At 44.4% G+C, this 18,872-nt stretch overlaps 1 protein-coding gene across 1 annotated transcript; it reads right to left on the reverse strand.

Annotated features, from left to right (window-relative positions):
* Positions 1 to 13,639: 13,639 nt before the first annotated feature.
* On the reverse strand, positions 13,640 to 18,254 carry SOX4 (SRY-box 4). The gene has a single exon (XM_027676036.1). The coding sequence runs from the start codon at positions 17,410 to 17,412 to the stop codon at positions 16,111 to 16,113; it is 1,302 nt and encodes a 433-aa protein (XP_027531837.1). The 5' UTR covers positions 17,413 to 18,254; the 3' UTR covers positions 13,640 to 16,110.
* Between the last annotated feature and the right edge of the window lie 618 nt (positions 18,255 to 18,872).

Here is an 18,872-nt window from a genome sequence, read left to right on the forward strand (position 1 = left end):
GTGGTTTGTTTCATGTAGACATACTATACTGAAAAGGTCAGTTTAAAAGCACTGGAATGGCTTCTGGGAAATTTCCTTTGCTGATAAATCATCTACCATTACATCAATAACATAGTCCATGAAGTTCACAATTCCATTGCCACGGACAATTAAAAACACAAAATAAAAAAATCAATGTAACCCAATTTCTCCCATTTTCATTGAAAAACAGAAACTGAAAGTCCCACTCCAGGAAAAAAGTTTCTGCTAATTCTGAATATGAATTGCATGGACATCATGGAATTTGGAAAAAAAAAAAAAGGCAAAAATAACGAAAAGCTCATAGACAGCTACACATGGAAAATTTAGGTCATTATATTTAATCACATAAAATGAACAAATATCTCTGAAAAACTGAAATTCCTGGAAATCATGTCAATAACTAACCACAACTAGAGGCTGCAGAGAAACTGTTAACCTACTGATGCTAAGCTTCCAGACACCCCATGACCACCAGACTATATTTTTTAACCAATTTTAGTTAGAAAACATGTCTAGTTACATTGTTTGCTTCCTACCTTTCTTTCTGAAAATCACATACATAATATTTTTATATGCCCAGTAAAAATCAAGTTATTACTCTAATAAAGAATTGTAAGAAAAATAAAAATTCTGAAGTTAAAATGGTGTGAAAAGATATACCTTCCTTGTTTTATCATCAAGAAAAGAATTACAAGTGTTCTAGTGTCATAACATATTTAAATATTCAAAATTTAAAAATACTCTTGATTTGAACTATAAATAAATATAAATATATATGTAAAGAAATACATCTGATGAAGGAGATGTCCTTTGAAGTGGCCACAGACAACATGGCTTTCTAGGAACAGGAGACATTTTACATCATAAGACTGAAAATGCAGTGAGATGACAGAAAGCAAATAAACTGTAGACAAATTAAATGCTTAGCCAGGCCTGTGCTGATCTCTGTATATAAAATGCTATATACACACGTGCCAGATAGTTACGAAACATAGAAATAATTTTTTATGAAGAGTTACCAGAACTCACAAGGACGAGAAGCATTTAGATGTAACTCCAGCTCAAACAACTCAAATGTCTCAAATTATCTCCAAATTCAGAAGGATGACTACTGAGAGGGAACAAAAGGGTAGCAAGAAGTGATGTGATTAATTTGCCTTAGGCAATTCTCTTCCATGGTGAAAAGCTGCTAGGCTTCCATGGTGAAAAGCTCCTCTAGGCACCTCCTTTTGGTGCCTAGAGGAGAGTGCCCACTTGGAGGGGCATTCTGAGTACAAATCAGAGAAATGGGATTTATAGTTAAACATCATGCCCATCCTTTTTGGCAGTTAGGACTTTCTGCATTAGAGAGGGCTCATATACGACCTTCTTCATTGTCCTGCCCATCACATAGTGCACATTGTGAAGCCTGTGCAGACCTTTGCACAGAAGAAAGACACCAGCTTGTTCAACCCAGTGCTCCCCAGTAAGCACCTGGCTCTCTGGTCACACAGCATTCGGGCACCCTGAGCCCACGACACCTTCAATCATGGGAAGGACACATGACCTTGGAGAAAGAGGGACAATGGTGGCCAGTCACAGCCTCTGGCTGATGCTGTAGGATCTCCTCAGACTGCAGATTAGTCCTGGCACTGCAACCTACCATTGTTAACCTACTGCATGTTAATCTGAACAGAGATGATCAGCTGGCAGAAACTGGATGTTATTGCAGGTTGTTATAACACTCCATTGTATTTGATTTTAAAAGGGAATGACAAGGATTCTTGGAGGATTGTGACCTGCTCCTATCTGGAAGAGGTGCAACCACCTACATCAGTGGGTTAAATGGTTCAGTAGGATCTATTTAAAAAAATGATAAAATCAAGATTTCCCTTTCTGAACATTCCTGCACTTCTTAGCTTTAGCTAGTTTATATCACCCTCTTCCCTGCTGACTCACACAGCCCCAGCTGGAACTGTCAGGTGTCTTATACCATATCCTGCAGGTCCTGCAGGAGGTTCTTCTCGTACTAAATTATTCCTCGGTTTTCCAATCACTGGTGAAGAGAATTATCTCGGCTTTTACTGACAAAAAATCCTCTTTAAAATCAGAATGTGCATTTATAAACAAGTCCTATTGAACAAAGTAGCCAAGTTCAGAAGTAGAAGAGAATTATTTCAGAAAGGGAATATCTGACTAGAAGAAGTCACTTCAGTTGCTGCTATGGGCATAATCCAAAGCAGATTTAAAGCAGTGGTGCCTTTTCTGCTTGAGTTCAGTGCACGTTGCATCAAATTTCATAAAATATGACTTTGAGTGTTCTCATTAGAAAAGTATGTAATACTAATAACAACCAGAAACACCAAGGCATATTTTTGCAATCTTGGGTTGCATTGTGGATGATAAGAAAGCCGGTTAACATGTGAGCCAATGTTCATTTTCTCATCTCTGGTGCTGCTATTTAAGTAATTTTTGAGTCTCATGGTGTTTCAGTTGAAGTGCAGAATAGAAAAAATAGAGTAAAAAAGGCCTTTAGCTCTGCAGGAAAGACAAGGTAGAGCTGTGATGGGCATCGCGCTTCACTCCTGAGCCTGCACAGCCTTTGTCAAGCAAAGCCATTCGCCCCCAGGAGTGGGGGTTTAGGATATTTGTTCATAATTTATGCCATTTTGAATAGCTACTATCAACTCAAACCCAGCTTCAAACTGGCATAAGACAACAGGGATAGAACACAAAAGTTTGTTGCTTTGTGAGGTTTTTGTAGTCTTTCTCTCCACTGTTGCCTTTGCTATCAAATCCAAAATGTTTGGTTTGGGCTTGGGTGTGTTTGAGAAATTTGCATTGTTTCACTTACTCAACAATAGTTCCATAGCAGAACTAAAAGTAGTCTCTTTTCCTTCTTAATTAAGGGCAGCATTATTTCATTTACTTTCCATTATAACCTATTTAAATACTTCAAACCCCTTTATTTTTTGAATGCAGTTTCTAGGACATACTTATATTCCACCAAACTATAACAAGAAACATTTGATCAGGGTAAGCAATTTCTGTGATATCATCAAAGGTAACACATTATCCAATTCAACACTTTTTATTATAGAATATTTATTATATTAATTCGTCCTTTAATCTGAATGGCTACTTTATTAAAAAATTCTTTGCACAAAGGATCAAATTAAATCTAATCCCTGATATGACACCCAATAAAATGGACAGGGCCTAAAGCAACTTATATCCTCTTTAATCTCCTATGTTATTATACATGGCAGGAAACCTTAGAGTAGTGTTTATCAGGTGTTAATCAGAACTCACCCTACAAGCAGAACACTCTCAGAATTTTAAACATTCCCTCTCTTCTATTTGTGTACACATTGAAGGAATTTATATTCCACCTGTGCAGAAGATCTTACAAAATTCCATCCTTACAACTCATAGATATTGAGTACATTAATTTACTGCAGAGAAATATTTGGGGACAATTTTGAACTAAAGAAAGTGAGAGGAAAAGAAACACTATTAGTGAGAGCTCTGAGGTGTTGCTCATGAAGATCTACAGGGTTGGAGATAAATCAAGATCTTGAGCAAAAAGGCAAGAAATTTTCCAAGAGTAGCTATTTGAGGATTAGAGGAAAGGGATGTTTTGAAGTAAAGAGGATTACATTTATTCCTCTATGAAGAATAAAAATACTCAACTTTTCTGGAGGAAGGGAGTATCTTTTTAGCTTTGTAAGACACAATGGATAAAATAATGCAAGGTCCTTATTAAAACAACCCCCCACATAAATTAAGAAATCTCCTTTTTAAAATTAACCAGTTTAAAAATGGTACTAAGACCACCAAACATCCCAAGTACAGAATCAAGAATCACCATCCTCAAATTTGAAAGACTTTGTCTTGATGTGTCATAGCCATGACTATCTCATTAACATAATCTTCATCACCATATAAAGTGCAATTTCATATTGTTTTCTATGTCTCTTTTTACATTTGTTACACGTTTGAGATTGAAGATTCAGGCATTATTTGTCCTTGCCTTTATAGAGACAAGGCACTTGGAACCACAATGACAAAAATGCTAACACAAATATGTGAAATGAGTAGCTTGTTCTGCAAGGGCTGAATTCATATTTTATGCATTCCATTAATTTCAATTAGCACGGTTGGCTGTTTTAAGTGATTAGTGCCTTTAAACCTGAGAAACCTATTATGGGCATAGATGGCCAGATCAGACTGAGATTAGATAGGACTTAATTAGTACTTTGTTACTTTTTCTATGTTTGACTGTCAAATCAAAAATCAAAATTTTTAATAAAAAAAAGTCAGACTTATTTAAGCAGAAATCAAGGGGTAGAGGTTAACAGTCTCTTATAAAATAATAATTAAAAAAAGTTTATGGCAATTTGTTACCTTATTCCTACTTAAAACGACCTTGGCCAAGCAGTTTAAGAGGACTAAGAGATTTTAGAAAGTTAATTTTAGGGAAAGCTTAAAACAACTATTATTTAAGCCTGTCCTTTTATACGTCAAACCATCCACTCTGTATACATCTTACATGGTTTGGAATATATTTAGAGCACCTTTGCTATATTCAGTTTTATCACATGTAGAAATGTATGTGTAACACTAAGGATCACACAGACCTTCCAAATATTTTCATTTAAAATTTCCTACAGCCACAGTAGCTTCACTACCTAAAGGAACAGACAGTGATAAAACAGTCTACACTCACAAGTAATCTTTTGTCACCAGGATGAAAGGTTAAAAAAAATGTCTTGACTGTGTAGTTGATAAAATCAATATGTTCAAGATATCACAGTTAGCAAAGGAAGAACTATGCCTTCCTCATTACTCCATAAACAAAGGAATGTTAAAGACACTGTACATGTATTTAAATCTAAAAAAAAATAAAGTATCAAAAAACTGTGCTGCATTTTTGCTGATTAACAAGTATAAATGCCTTCTTCAGTGTCAATAATTAAATAACTTATACTTCATAGTACAGCAAATGAAGAACCTTCTCCAACGACCAGGCCTTCCAGGAAAGCACAAGATACACAAAGAAAACAACAGGGATTAAAAGTAGAATGGTCCATTTCTTCCTGTTCAATTAGGTTAAAACACATTATGAGACACTGAAATCTGTTTCTAAAATATTGGAAGACACAGTAACAGTTCAGCTCACCAGCCACAGACCATCTAGGTAATATAACAAGCAGTTAAGACACGCTCTGCAGAAGAACTTGGCACTAAATTCCTCAGTGGTTATGCTGTAGAAGTAACCCACTTTGATCAAAACCATTGTTACCAGCCACCTCCAGCAAGCCTAAACCAGAATTCTTTGTCCTTGTCCCAGAGGCTCAAGATGGCTGGTGACTTTACCTCTGACTTTAACTCTGACATCAGCTTGGATGGAAAACTCAAGGACCTTGTAGAAGCTCCTGTCCTTAGTGGCTTCCTCTTCTTTCTCCTGGCACAGACCTCAGCTTCAACGCAGCACCTCTGGGCTCCTAAAGAAGTCTGTAAAGGTTTTAGCAACTTAGCCCTACCTGGATGAGTAACACGGGCAACTAATGCCCCACTAAAATAAATTATCAGAGCTGCAAGTCTGAAGTCCACAGCACATCTAGATCTTGCTTTTTAAAACAAACATATTTTAACAAAACTACTTTTTAGCTACCCAGCATACTTTAACTAACATCCCCCTTTCCCTCCAGATTGTATGTATTTTTAATGAAAGTTTAATTACCATCCAAATACAGTTTGAATGAATGCATGAGGAAAAATAAACATCATTTAGAAAGTCAGAAAATATTCATTAATAATTTTGCTAGCATGATAAAAGTGTATAAATTAAGAATCTGTGTAAATATATGTTAAACTACTTAAATATATGCAGACATAATATGTACTTAATCCTAATGGTTAGCAAAAGGAAATGCTGAATTACAACAGCCAATGAGAATCAACCTTTATTTAGAAAAATACTTAGGAAGCACAAATGCAAAACAAGATGAAAATCAATTATTTAAATCAAGGTTTCCAACTTGACAATTTAAATCATGATTAAAATTGGCAATTTAAATGACTTTGATCTAAATCTATCCCCTTGATGTCAAACCAGCCATTTTGTTTGTCATCGTTATTGTTCTCAGAGCAGCCTGATGAAAAATTATTTGTAAATGTGCACATGTGAATATTTCCTTATGAGCACACTTTGCTCTATATATTTATGACAAGACAATCGTTAACTACCCCTTAGCATACCTATGGCACAACTCTATTTACCAAGAAATGTCATTAAACAGGAATTTTATTTTTTAAGTGATAATATTTCCCATTCTTGCATCATATTCCCATATTTCACAACATTACAGGAAAAGTTAGAATTAATTGAGTTTCAGATCACCAACAGACCTGCCAGTCACAAGTAGAGCTACAAAAGCTTCAGATCTTCCATTTGGCATCCAACATCCTTCAGAGGAGGCTCCAAAAAACCACACCTAATAAGGCCATGGGACACCAGGTCCTTTCTTGAGTTCTAAGGTCCCATCTTGAGTTCTAAAGTCCCTGGGAGTAGTGCAAGCACAACACTCAAATACTTTCTAAGCCCATTTCACCAGCTGGAGATGGCTATAGGCAAAAGGCTCTTTGGACTTGCATTTTTAACCTGCTTTCCTGAAGAGGGATCATACACGTGTCTTCACTGACTCATTCATTCCTCCATCCATCCATAACTTTTACAGAGGGAAACTGAGATTCAAAGACGCTACATTTCTACAGGTATTGCAAAGCGAAAAGCCTAGGAGAAAGGATAGAGGCCCAGACCTCAGCTTAAATGAGCTCATCAGGGGTGGATAAGAGTTCCAGGTGGGGTTGGCCAGAAGAATGAAGCTAATGCGGTCCAGGCCCTGCCAGAGAGGTTATAGCAGGAGCTCTCTGAGATATGGATCTGTAGAAAGCAGGTTTCATGGGCTGACACAACAATTTGCTGATATCCTCACCTCACAAGAAATTAAAACCTCATCCATTACCCCTAACATTGCCTGTGAACACCCAGATTGTGGGTGAATTTTAAAAAAGATACAATTCTGCCTGAATTTTAAAAACCATACAATTTTCAATCCCCACTAGGCTATTAAAGCCTTCCTCCTACCTCTTTCTTAATTACTGCCTTAAGACACCAATTTCCTGTTAGTTACCAGCAATAATTCTCCTTTAATACCCAGGCTATGGTTTAGCAGTATGGGGGTCTTTTTAAAATCTTTCTTGAAGTTCACATCACCTTGGGTCTCTGATACTGCAGTAGGTTTTTCCCGTCTTCTTTCTATGCATCCAGACTCTGATTCAATGACGATTTTCACAGGCCATGGGCTAGACCACAATAACCCAATTCGTGTGTGCCACTGGCCCTTTTTCACAAGTAAGCTTATGTCGGGGTCCTTTCCAGCACCACCACATGCTTATTAACTATCTTATTGTTGCCATGCAGCAGTAAAGAGTTGGCTACATTCACTTTGTGATCCCAACTTCTTAACTGTTTGCTTGTTATGTTTTGTATTTTTGTTTAGTGAGAAATACTTCAAAAGAGGTCCTTGTTCAGTAGTGCAAATTTATGTGTGTTGTCTTCCAAATCCCTCATTAATAACTGTCTTCATCTGTGATACCTACAAAAAGTGAAAAAGCAGCTAGTTCAGGCTGCTGTGAGATGTAGTGCGATCAGTGCTGCCAAACCAAATGGTAATATTAGTTTGTTTTCTGCTTGTCCATGGCTGCTTTTCTGTCCTACATTTAAAGTATACACAGTCCAAAGTGGGTTTTCTCTTTTTGTCCTGTACTGATAGTAAATCAAGGACATGAGCTGCTGATCTAGGATTAAGGGCACCAACATAACAACAGTAATAATACAGTGCAGGAGAAGAGGAGGAGACACTATGATTTCATTTCTATCTAAACCTGGAACAATTTGTTAATGGAATTAGGAAGCTTCCTTTGTGTAATTATCACTGAGTACGTCACTTAAAGTCTAACTCAGGGTGCATATCTTTCACTGTGATAATACAGTATTTTATAACTATGTGAAGTACACCATTTAGATAAGCTGAGCTGGAATTTCTGACCTTCCATTCTCAACCAGTTCCACAACACTACTATGCATTTCCAATTCAGGATAGTAAAGCAAAGGATTCAATTCATAAGGCTTCATGATCCTAAAAGTGAGGAGAGAGCTCAAGCAAAGAACATTTTCACACTTTCTTCCTCACAAAGTTGATCAAAGAGAACAAAACCAAATATGTTTAAAATATTCAGGATTCCTCCTTTTTTTTTTGAATGAGAATGTACAGGTGTATTCTGACTCTGCTCCTTTACCCTGCTTCCTAGAAACATCATACATTTATAATTTATTAGTTAAAAAAAAAAACCCAACCCAAACCAAAAAAAAAAACCACACCACCAAAGCAAAACTAAACAACAACAACAAAACCAAGCCCCAAACGTTTAAATCAAAGCAGTCTAATAAGATTCACCAAATGACACTGAGCCTTGGACAAAGTTTGCAGGAAAACCAGGAATTAATCTGAAGATGCCTGTATCCAATTGCCTGTTTTATTCACTGTATCTCTTATTTCCTTACAGATGGAACTATGCAAGTTCTTTCTTTTGAAAATAATCATGTTGTTTTCTTATTTACAGAAAATACGCCCCCTTCTTGACAATTGGGCCTTAAAGTTATAAACAATTAGACCACATAAATACTTATATGTAAACAGGAGCTACCTCACATAATGAAAAATGTTATGCCTTTCTTGGTGCCCTGAGTAAGTCTTAATCAATGGCATCACAGGAGCAATACCTCAAATACCACGTCTGAATGACAGCAGTCTCTAGCACAAATTCTAATAAGTCTGAAAACTGAATTTTTTTTCATGGAAGTAAACGAATCCAGTTCCAGGTGTTCAAATCTGGAGAAATGCCCAGATCCACCTTTAAACTGCCATTCCCTTTGCCACTCACATCATCAGCACAGCAGTCTCTTTGTGTCTGGCCAATGCACCCTCATTAGCAACCATCCCGCTGCGCCAGTAATTATGGCTTCAGCAGTTCCGGGGGCCTGAAAATATTCAGATATTGGTTTCACTTTTTTGAGGGACAGAACAGACCAAGCAGACCATGAGCTGCATGCAATCACAAACTTCAGGCAGACTGCTACAGCAAAGAGTCTGACACATGAAGAATGTGACTATTTGAAAGATGTGGTCAGACTTGAACCTGAGTGTAAGGGTTTTGGTGAACTGTGCTGACATCACGCAGTTAGATCTTGTCTGGTTTCACAGCAATTCCACTTCTTCCAAATGGTCAACCTGAGCAACAGCATTTTAAATTTTTCAGTTAGATATCAGTTGTTTTCATTTAGCTTTCAGAAACACAATCACAGTTTGTACCCAGATTGGTGCTATTTTTGAGGCAGACAATGTGCAGAGATACCCTCATCTGAGAGCCTTGGACTAAGCTCAGCATGATAACATAGCATGGGTACATCCTGGATACATCTTAAATTAGATTTCTTTTCATTCTACTGCAAAGGACACTAAATTCTTAAACGTGAGAAAAAGGTGGTCTGGGAAGGAGGAAAGATGTAATGTTCTGGGTCTGCTGTTATGTTGTCCTTTTCTTCAAATAAACTCACTTAAAAGGGAAGATGTAAAAGGAGCCATTTGAAGTTTGGGGATACTCTTTTGCCATGCAGGAGAATTAAGCTTTGTTTGCAAGAAACATGGAGGGGCTATTACAGAGGGAGAAAGGATACTAGGAGTTAGTGTACTGGTCAGAAAAAGGCATAGGAAATTACTCTAGACTAGTATAATCTGACAAAAGATTAGTAGTATTAGGAAAGGTTGCAAAGCCATGCCGAGTTATGCCTATCCAGGGAATTTAATTCTGTTGGTGTTCTATAGGTTGGTTACTGTAAGTTCAATGTAAGTTCTTGCCTTGAGAGGTTTATGTACAATGCCCAAAGGAGAGCAGTTACTGACTGGGTAATTACTAAGATGTGAATAAGTCATCTTTTGTGTCATGGTATACCCATCTTACAGAAAACCACATATATTTTCCTCATGTTGGTGACAAAAATCCTGCCAGACATTTAGAGCTTATTTGAGGACCCTGGAGAGGAAAGGTTGAAATGGTGGGAGGTGGATAATAGTTTTTGAACTCTGGCATATTAATATGATCAAAACATGTGTAGGCCCAGGAGGTCTCATTGTAATACCTTGTTAATGTCTTCTAAGCTTTTCAGACTTAATGGAGTTATTCTATGTGAAAAAAATTAACCTTAATATATACATTCAAAAACTTGATCCAACAGGCAGAATAAAAGAGCCCTTGAGACGAGGGTTAAGCTCTAATCTGCTTCTTTTTCCACTTTGTTGTGGAAGCAGATGTGGCAGAGAAGGGGCTGGTCAGTGTGAAGGCTCTGCACTCATACAGCTGATATTCCGTCATGTATCATGTAAGCGTATGTGTCATGACAGCTAACAGGGAGGCTGGGGAGGCCTCTAGCTCAATACTGTCCTTTCTGCTCAGACAGGTCTTTTCTGCTGGAAGCATAACACAGGAGTACAAAGCTTGCAAATGTGTTCAGCATTGCTGACTCCCAGGGAGTCCCAGGGAACCCTACTTTGGTGTTGGGAAAGAAAGAAAATACAATACGGTCTATGCATGTAATCACATCACACACTGCTTGACAAGGATGGGAAGGAAATGAAATGATACACAAGGGAGGCAGACCTGATTACTGAAAATTATAGATACACTCTTGAGGTGAACAGTCTTCATCTAATTTGCAGGTAAATTAATGATTTACAAAGAAGCATGATCTATTAAAAATAAATTTTAGCGACAGACATATGGAGCCTATTATGATGATTTTTTCATTTAAATCTTCTAATTCAATTCTTTTCTATATCTCTGTGCACTATAAGATGAGCTGATGAAGGAACAGAAAAGAGGTATAAAAATGAGTGGCTTAGCAAAGATGAAGAGACAAAATTGTCACAGCGCAAGAACAGACAAAATTACCTATACCAAAGCTAAAATAGAAAATAGAAACTTCTTTTTTTCACTCAGCACACGAATTCCCTCAGCACTCCACAAGATGTTGTGAAGGCCACAAGCAAGAAAGGAAAGCCATGGAGGATAGAATAAATAATTAGTGGGATGGGATTCACTGTTAACAATGACCGTGTGTGGCTGTAGAAATCTCTAAAATGCTGACTACCAGGGTGAAGGCACAGCAGGTAGGGAGCAATTTTTCTTTGCCTTGTGTGCTGAAGCATGGTTGCACCTGCCAGGAGCAGGGCTGGGGCCTCTCAGAGCGGCTGGGGCCTCTCAGAGCAGCTGGGGCAGAGACTCTGGCAATGGTGGTGGGGCAGCAGGAGAGAATGAAAGCTACAGCAATCTCAAGTGAGAGATTTCACAATGCTGTGGAAATACATCTCTTTGTAGGCATCCACCACTCTGGCCAACGTCCAAGAGAGTGTTAGGCAATCCTACAGTGAGACAACAGTTGCGATTCCCAAAATCTCATTTTCTTTTACATCGATCTTCGTTAACAAAAAAAAATCTCTCCAATAAATTTGCTAGTTTTCACATTTGCTAAAGGGCTACTACTTTTCCTTCCAAAACAATTATACCAGAAATATAGTCTATTAAAAAAAAAAAAAAAAAAGGTGGGGGTGCACAGAGTACATTTGATGATATATCCTTGTGTGGCTTTGTTCTGGGTATTTCCTGTAGTGAGAGACTTATGTTGCTGCAAGCAGCAAGGAACATAGGAATATTTCCCATTTATGTATATATGCATCTACGTAACTGTTGTGTGAACATATATATATATATGTATTTTAGCCTGACTTTCACTTTGCTATCTGGAGGCAACAACTTTTGTCACCAAAGAGTCCTCAGAAAAAAAATCTGTTTGCCAATACTGGACTGTATTATAATTAAGAACGAAAACCACATATGCAGGAAACCATAAAACCCCTCAAGTTAACTGTAGCCAACGGACGACAGGCCTGGAGCGGCAGCGGGCACAGGAGCCAGGCACAGGGAGGGATGAAGTCTCTGGCCTGTCGCCTGCCAGTGGCTGTAGCTGGATGTTGCCACCCGTCCCATCGCGATCTCTGGCCGTCTTCTTTGCTGATTTTGACCAGTGCCCAGTTCCAAGAGGAAGTTTATCGCTAACCACAACACCTGTACACAGCAAGGTGCCCTGGCCGGGCGAGTCTGGGCTCACACCTCCGATGGGATGCCTGCCCGCCCCCATCGCCCCGCCCCGCCCGGCCCGGGATGCCCCGACACCCGGAGACACGCCGAGACCACCGGCAGAGACATCGGTTTTGCAAGTGGCCTTGGACAGGAAAGGCGATGCATGCAAAGCGAGTAACCGGGAATGCTCCCAGGCGATGAGTGGCGTGGAGATGCTGATGGGGTTTTTTGCATGGCAAATACAACCCAGGAATTCACGGGGATAAGGCAGAGCAAACATTAACCTCCTGTGTCGGTGGCTTTGCGAAACAGCCTGTGCCACGGCTATTTTCGTTTGCTGCTCCTTTTTCATGGAAAAAGAGTTTGTGGCTCAAAGGAAGCTGTAAATTAACAGCTAAGTGAAATCATTATGTCAGTGGCATGCTTTAGTCGACTAAAACACTGCTTGAGGTACGATGCATATTCGTGGGCAGGAAGGAAACGCAGACGGGTACCCGGGACGTGGAAAGCCAGCGGGGTCATCAACCTTGGCCCCGGCCTGGTCACCCCCCACTCCGTCGGCTAGCAGGGAGTTTGGAGCAAGGACCTCCACTTCGAGCCACAGAGGCCCCGGGCCTCCGCCCCGCGCATTCACACCGCTGATGGCCGGGCGTTTGCAACCCCTTTGCCTTAGAAAGGCTTTATTAAATTGTCCCAGAGAAACTATTTTGGATGGGTGGTGGGCGCGGGGGTCCCACTGCTGCTCTCTCGTTTGCTCCGGCGGTTTGCACCCGAAACGCCGGGGCAGAACGGACAAAAGAAGGGGAGCGGGGTATCTCTTTAAAGGGAAAATAATCTCAACCCGCGGTGCCAGTTCGGGCTGCCCCGGGAGGCGAGGCGTGGCGAACGCGCCGCCGGGAAATCGGGAGCAGCAAACCCCACACTCGCTGTCCTCCCGCCCCTTCCCCTGGAGCCGCGGAGCCCAGGCCCCTCCGCCCCCGCCCGCGTCGGCCACACCCCGGCCCCGCTCCGGCCCGGGGGGGCGGTGGGTGGGCGGTTCGGCGGCGCGGGCGCCCCTCCCTCCCCTGGCCCCTCCCGGCAGGGCCGGCCGTCGGACTCCGATACACCTGCCCGGAGCGGGCTGGGGACATAGCAATGATGACAAGAGCAGCCCAGTGTTAGGGTTCAGTTCCAGCTGATTTTATTTCCTTCCCGAAGAAAAAAAAAAAAAACAAAAAAAAACCCAAATAAAAAGCCAAAACAAACAAAAAAAAGGGAAAAAAAAACAACAAAAAAAAACCAAAAAAAAGAGGTTATTTACAGAAGGTATATCAACAATCTGACAGGCAGTGAACTTGACATGGTTAGCTGGCATGATTTTTTTCTTTTTTTTTTTCTTTCCCCACCTTGCATTGTGGGTGATCGTTAGACTAAAAAAAAAAAAAAAAATCTACACAGCATATTGCACAGGATGGATGACCAAAAAAAGAACAAAAAAAGAACAAAAAAGTTAAATCCTTAACGGAACCACCTCATTAGGCAGACGTCCTAGTGCCTGTCATGTTATATTAACATACATAAACACACAATCTTCTTTTTTGCTTATTATAATACAGACTTAAATGTACAAAGATGTTTTCACTTTCTTCATCTTAAACACAACAGCTATAAACCTGAATACATATGCTATCATCATGCCATAAGAGACTAAAACAATTATATTTAGCGACAAATAGAAAGGATTAAATAGTCAAATACAAGAATGAAAAACGCAGTACATAGTGTCGCGAACTCAAACCGGCATTTCGATAGATCCAGTGGTTTAAACGGCACGTTTTTGCTTAGAAAAAAAGTGCAAAAGATGTGGTTTACAAGTTAAAGGTACAGGATCCCTTCTACGTAAATGCACTAGTTGCTTTACTTCATTTGGGGACAGGTGGTTCCCCAAAACGGTAGCATATAGTGTATATCCCTTCCCTCCGGTCCCCTCGCGCCCCCTCCGCGAAGAGGCGGGGGGCTGCAGAGCGGGCAGCGGCGGGGGCGGTGAGGGATGCTGTCACTTTAAGATGCCTGCAGATTGGAGTGTAAACATGGACAAAATAGGGGCTGATTCGTGGGTGTGTGAGAGTGTGAGTGAGCGTGAGCGCGCACACGCGTGTGAGATACTAACCAGCGGCCCTGTTGTTAAAATCAGGAAATCCAAACAGCGATTTACACCGATTTACACCCCCTTTATATATTTTTTACAAAAATACACTGAGAAAATAATCAAACGTTTTCATCTCTCTTCTCTTTTTGTTTTTAAAAGTGTCAAAAGTCTACATTTAAATATAAAAAATTAAAAGTTAAAACTCTAGCCCTTCAGTGAAGGAGACATAAAAATGGTGCGGGTAACAACAAGAACTACCAAAAAAGGACAAAGAAATACAAGTCAAAAATGTTTGGCCAGTATAAATACGTCCACTTATAAAATGGCATCCGATTACATTTACAAGGAAAAAAAACAATACGAGGATGGAGCATCGGTGAGAAAAAACAGTCTTTTCATTTACAGCTATAAGGAACAAACACATACATACTCTGAGAAAAAATTTGGTCCTGAATTTCATATTGTTAAAGTCCAGCACAGATTTGAGTTGCGTTTGAATCCTTTAAAGAGTTAAGAATGAAAAAAAGCTGGTGATATCTTTTGTAGGAATCAAACATAGCGCCATCTATCTGCTTTTATATTATCCTAACACTAGTTTGTTTTTTTTTTAACTGTTCAACAGTCTTACAGAAATCTTGAAAAGATAGACAGTATAACATGCTATATTAAACCCCACCAGTGAAATAATCCAACACCATCACGATTCTGAGTAAGAAGAAAAAAACTACTTTTTTTTTTTTTTGTATTTTCGGGTTTGGGTTTTGTTTTTTTTTTGCAAAAGCCATCGCCCTCCGTTTCCCCTGTACCACATCATGACAGAAACTGTTCCTATTCGCTCTCTGTTTCAAAAGAAGTTTTCAGTGTTCTTGAAGTTTCAGCCTTATTTTTCTCTCCACATATAACATGAGGTGACTGAGAAAAGCGCTGCTGTCACCTCATCTGTACGTGCAAATCCGTTTCAGTTTATTATTATTTTCCCCCCACCGTATTTCCAAGATAGCTCTCAAGTGTAAGTCTGGATCTTCTCCGGTTAACTAGGACTCAGTCCAGCTCCATCCACCTCCTTCTCCTCCTCCCAGCATCGTCGCCTCCTCTCACCACAGAAGAAACCAAGACAGGATTTCTCCCCCCCAAACGTGAACCTTGCAAGGCTTTGGGTGGATTTTTTTCTTCTCTCCTTTTTTTTTTTTCCCAAGCAGTTCTGATCGCTCTTTCACAGGAAAGGGCGAATCCTCAAGACATCCAGTGTGCGCTCAGCACAACGCACCGCTTCCCCTCCTCTTTATTCGTGTAAAGTGGGCAATAACAAAGAACCCAGAGGTGTGTATGGTTCCCCCCTCCCTCCCCCTTTCTCTGTCTCTCTTTTCAGGATATAAAATGGAAAAAGGCAGCGTTTCTCTCCCGCCAGTCTCTAAAAAAGCACCGTCAGGCTCCTCTCTCTCTCGGAGGGGGTGTGTGCGGGTCCATCTGCAGCCAGAGGAAAGGGACTGCGGGCGTTTCCGCAAGGAGAGGGCGATCCCGATCCCGCCGCCTCTTTCCCCGAGTACAAGAAGCAGTCTTTCAACAGCCCCTTCCCAGAAACAAACAAACAAAACCGAAAAAAAAACACAAACACCAAAGAAAACAGAAAAAAGACACAAAAGCGCCCGGCGGGGTGGGCGAGTCCTGCCGACAGCCACGAGAGCCGGTGTCTCCTCCAGCAGGGGCCGGCGCTCGCCTCAGTAAGTGAAGACCAGGTTGGAAATGCTGGACTCCAGCCAGTCCCCCGAGATCATCTCACTTACCTCCGGCGTGCAGTAGTCCGGGAACTCAAAATGCGAGCCCGAGCCGGGCTCGAAGTTAAAATCCAGGTCCCGGTCGAGCACCGAGGAACTGAAGCTGCCCAGGGACATGCTCTCAAAGCCGGGGCTCGGGTTGAGGTCCAAGAGGTCGTCCTCAAACTCGTCGTCCGACGAAGAAGAGCCGGAGGAAGAAGAGGAGGAGGAGTGGGAGGACGCGGAGGAGGAATGAGCCGTCGAGGGGGCCGGAGAAGAGGCGCGCAAGCTGGTGTAGCTGCGGTGATCCGAGGGCGAGCCGGAGCCAGAGGGCGAGGGGCAGGCGACGCCACCGCAGTCCCCGTCGGGCCGGCCCGCGCCGCCGCCCCCCTCCTCGTACAGGCTCAAGGGGTCGCCGGCCTCCGCAGAGCTGCTCAGCGTGGGGCTGCCGGGCACGGCGCCGCCGGGGGAGGCGGAGGCGGCCGCCGCCTGCCCGCTCCCGAAGATGTAGACCCGCTTCAGCTTTTTCTCGGCCAGCGGCTTGCCGGGTGCCGAGGGTGCGCCCGCCGCCCCCCGGGGCTTGTACAGCGCCTGGTGCTCGGGCGGCAGCAGCGCGGCCGACGGCTCCCCGGGGAAGGGGGCGGCCTTGCCGCCCGCCGCCTTGCCGTGGGGCTTGCCGCCCGCGCCCGCTCCGCCGCCGCCCGCGGGGGAGGGCTTGGAGCCGCCGCCGCCGCCCTTCTTCGGGGCGGGCTTGGCGGGGGCCGCGGGGCCGCCGGGGCCGCCGCCCGCGCTGCCCCCGCCGGCACCGCCCCCGCCGCCCTTGTCTGCCTTGTCGCCGGGCTTGGCGGAGCTGTTGCCCGACTTCACCTTCTTCCTGGGCCGGTACTTGTAGTCAGGGTAGTCCGCCATGTGCTTGAGGCGCAGCCGCTCCGCCTCCCGGATGAAGGGGATCTTGTCGCTGTCCTTGAGCAGCTTCCAGCGCTTGCCCAGGCGCTTGGAGATCTCGGCGTTGTGCATGTCGGGGGACTGCTCCATGATCTTTCGTCGCTCGATCTGCGACCACACCATGAAAGCGTTCATGGGCCGCTTAATGTGCCCGCTGGGCGTCTTGCACCAGCTCGGATCGTCCGCCTTGCCTCCCGTGGAGGCGGTGGAACCCGGCGTGGGGGAGGAGGCGATGCCCAGCTCGATGCCGGACCCGGAGTCGGAGGTCTCGGCGGCCAGCAGCGCCTCCGTGTTCTCCGCCGTGTTGGTCTGCTGCACCATCGCGGCGGCGGCGGCGGGGGGCTCGCCGGGGCTCAGCGCCGCTCCGGCGCGGGGCAGGGCGCGCAACTTCTCACAGCGGCACCGGGGTGGCGCAGCCCCCCGCGGCCGCGCCCCCGCTCCCCGCACCACTTGTACTTCCACACCGGCGCCTCGTCCCCGGCGGCGCGGTCCTCTCCGCCTCGAGGCGGCGGCGGCAGCAGCGGTGCCGCTCGCGGTCAGTCAAGAGTTTCTGCAAAAGCAGCGCCGCGAGCCGCCCGTCCAAGTTTGCTTTTTTTTTTTCTCGGTGTGGTTTGGGTTTTTTGGCTTTTTGGTTTGTTTTTTTTTTTTTGGAGGGGGGTGTCGGTCTGCTTTTTTTCCTCACCACATCTGGTCTCCCCCCTCCCCGAAGCAGCTGGTCCAGTTCACAAGTGCGCTCCGCCTGCCCCCGATGTTTCAGGAGAGCGGCACGCCTGCCGCCGAAAGTCTCTCAGCGCTGGGCACGGCCAGCGTGCACCGCCGCGGGGGAGGGGGGAGGCGGCGCGCCCCCGAAGCCCCGAAAATCCCGGCTCCAGGACGCGTGGTGGCGGCGGCGGGGTCAGCGGCCAAGAGTTTGTGCAGGTTGGATTTGGCAGCTGGCGAGGCACAGAGCAAAAAGGAAACCCCTCAGGATAAAGAAATAATTAAAAAAAAAAAAAGAAGGAAAACCCAGCAATAATTTAAAAAATCGACGTAAAAAAAGGAAAATAAAAAAGCGCTCGTGCATGAACGAGTGTGTACGTCCCCGGCAGGAAGAGAGCGGCGAGCTGGGCGCCCAGTCCCGTCCTCCTCCTCCGCCGCCGCCGCCGGTGGTGGTGGTGGTTCTGCTGCTGCTCCGCGCCCGCGGAGCCCCGCGGAGCCGCCGCCGCCCCCCGCGCTCGCCCGCCGGGCGCTGCCCCGCGCCCCCCGCACACCGCGCTCCGCCGGCCGCAGCTGAGAGCGGACCCCGCGCCCGCCCCGCGCCGCTTTATCCTTTCGCAGCCCGCCCCGCGGCCAATCGCGCGCTGTATCCAACGCCCTCCGCGTGCCAAGCCCCGCCCGCCTCACCGGGATTGGCGGCCGGTGCGGCGCGGTAATAATGGCCGCGTGCAATGGGAAGCGCCCGCGCTGACCTCATTCCCGGCGGCGGGGCGAACTTTTTAAAAGGGGCAGGAGGGCAGCTCCGCGCGCCGCCCCGCGCCTCGCCGCGCACGTGCCCGCGACCCCCGCCCCCGGCCCCCGCCCCCGGCCGCGCTCCTCCCTCCCCCTCCCTTCCCCTCCCTCCCCTTCCCCTTGCCTTCCTTTACCGGGGAAAAAATTAGGAAATCAGCAAAAATCATTATAACACAAATCATAAAAAAACCCCAAAAACGGGAGAGAAGGGAATTAAGCGGTGCCGTCCCCGCGCGCGGTGTCTGCGGGGCGGTGAGCGGGGACACCTGCCCGCACAAAGGGCCGGGAGGGTG

The sequence above is a fragment of the Neopelma chrysocephalum genome, unplaced genomic scaffold (assembly GCF_003984885.1).
Source record: "Neopelma chrysocephalum unplaced genomic scaffold, ASM398488v2 Primary Assembly neopelma1_26, whole genome shotgun sequence".
NCBI lineage: Eukaryota > Metazoa > Chordata > Aves > Passeriformes > Pipridae > Neopelma > Neopelma chrysocephalum.

Coding starts and splice junctions, on each gene's coding strand:
- SOX4 (XM_027676036.1), bottom strand. CDS start 17,412: ATGGTGCAGCAGACCAACACGGCGGAGAACACGGAGGCGCTGCTGGCC.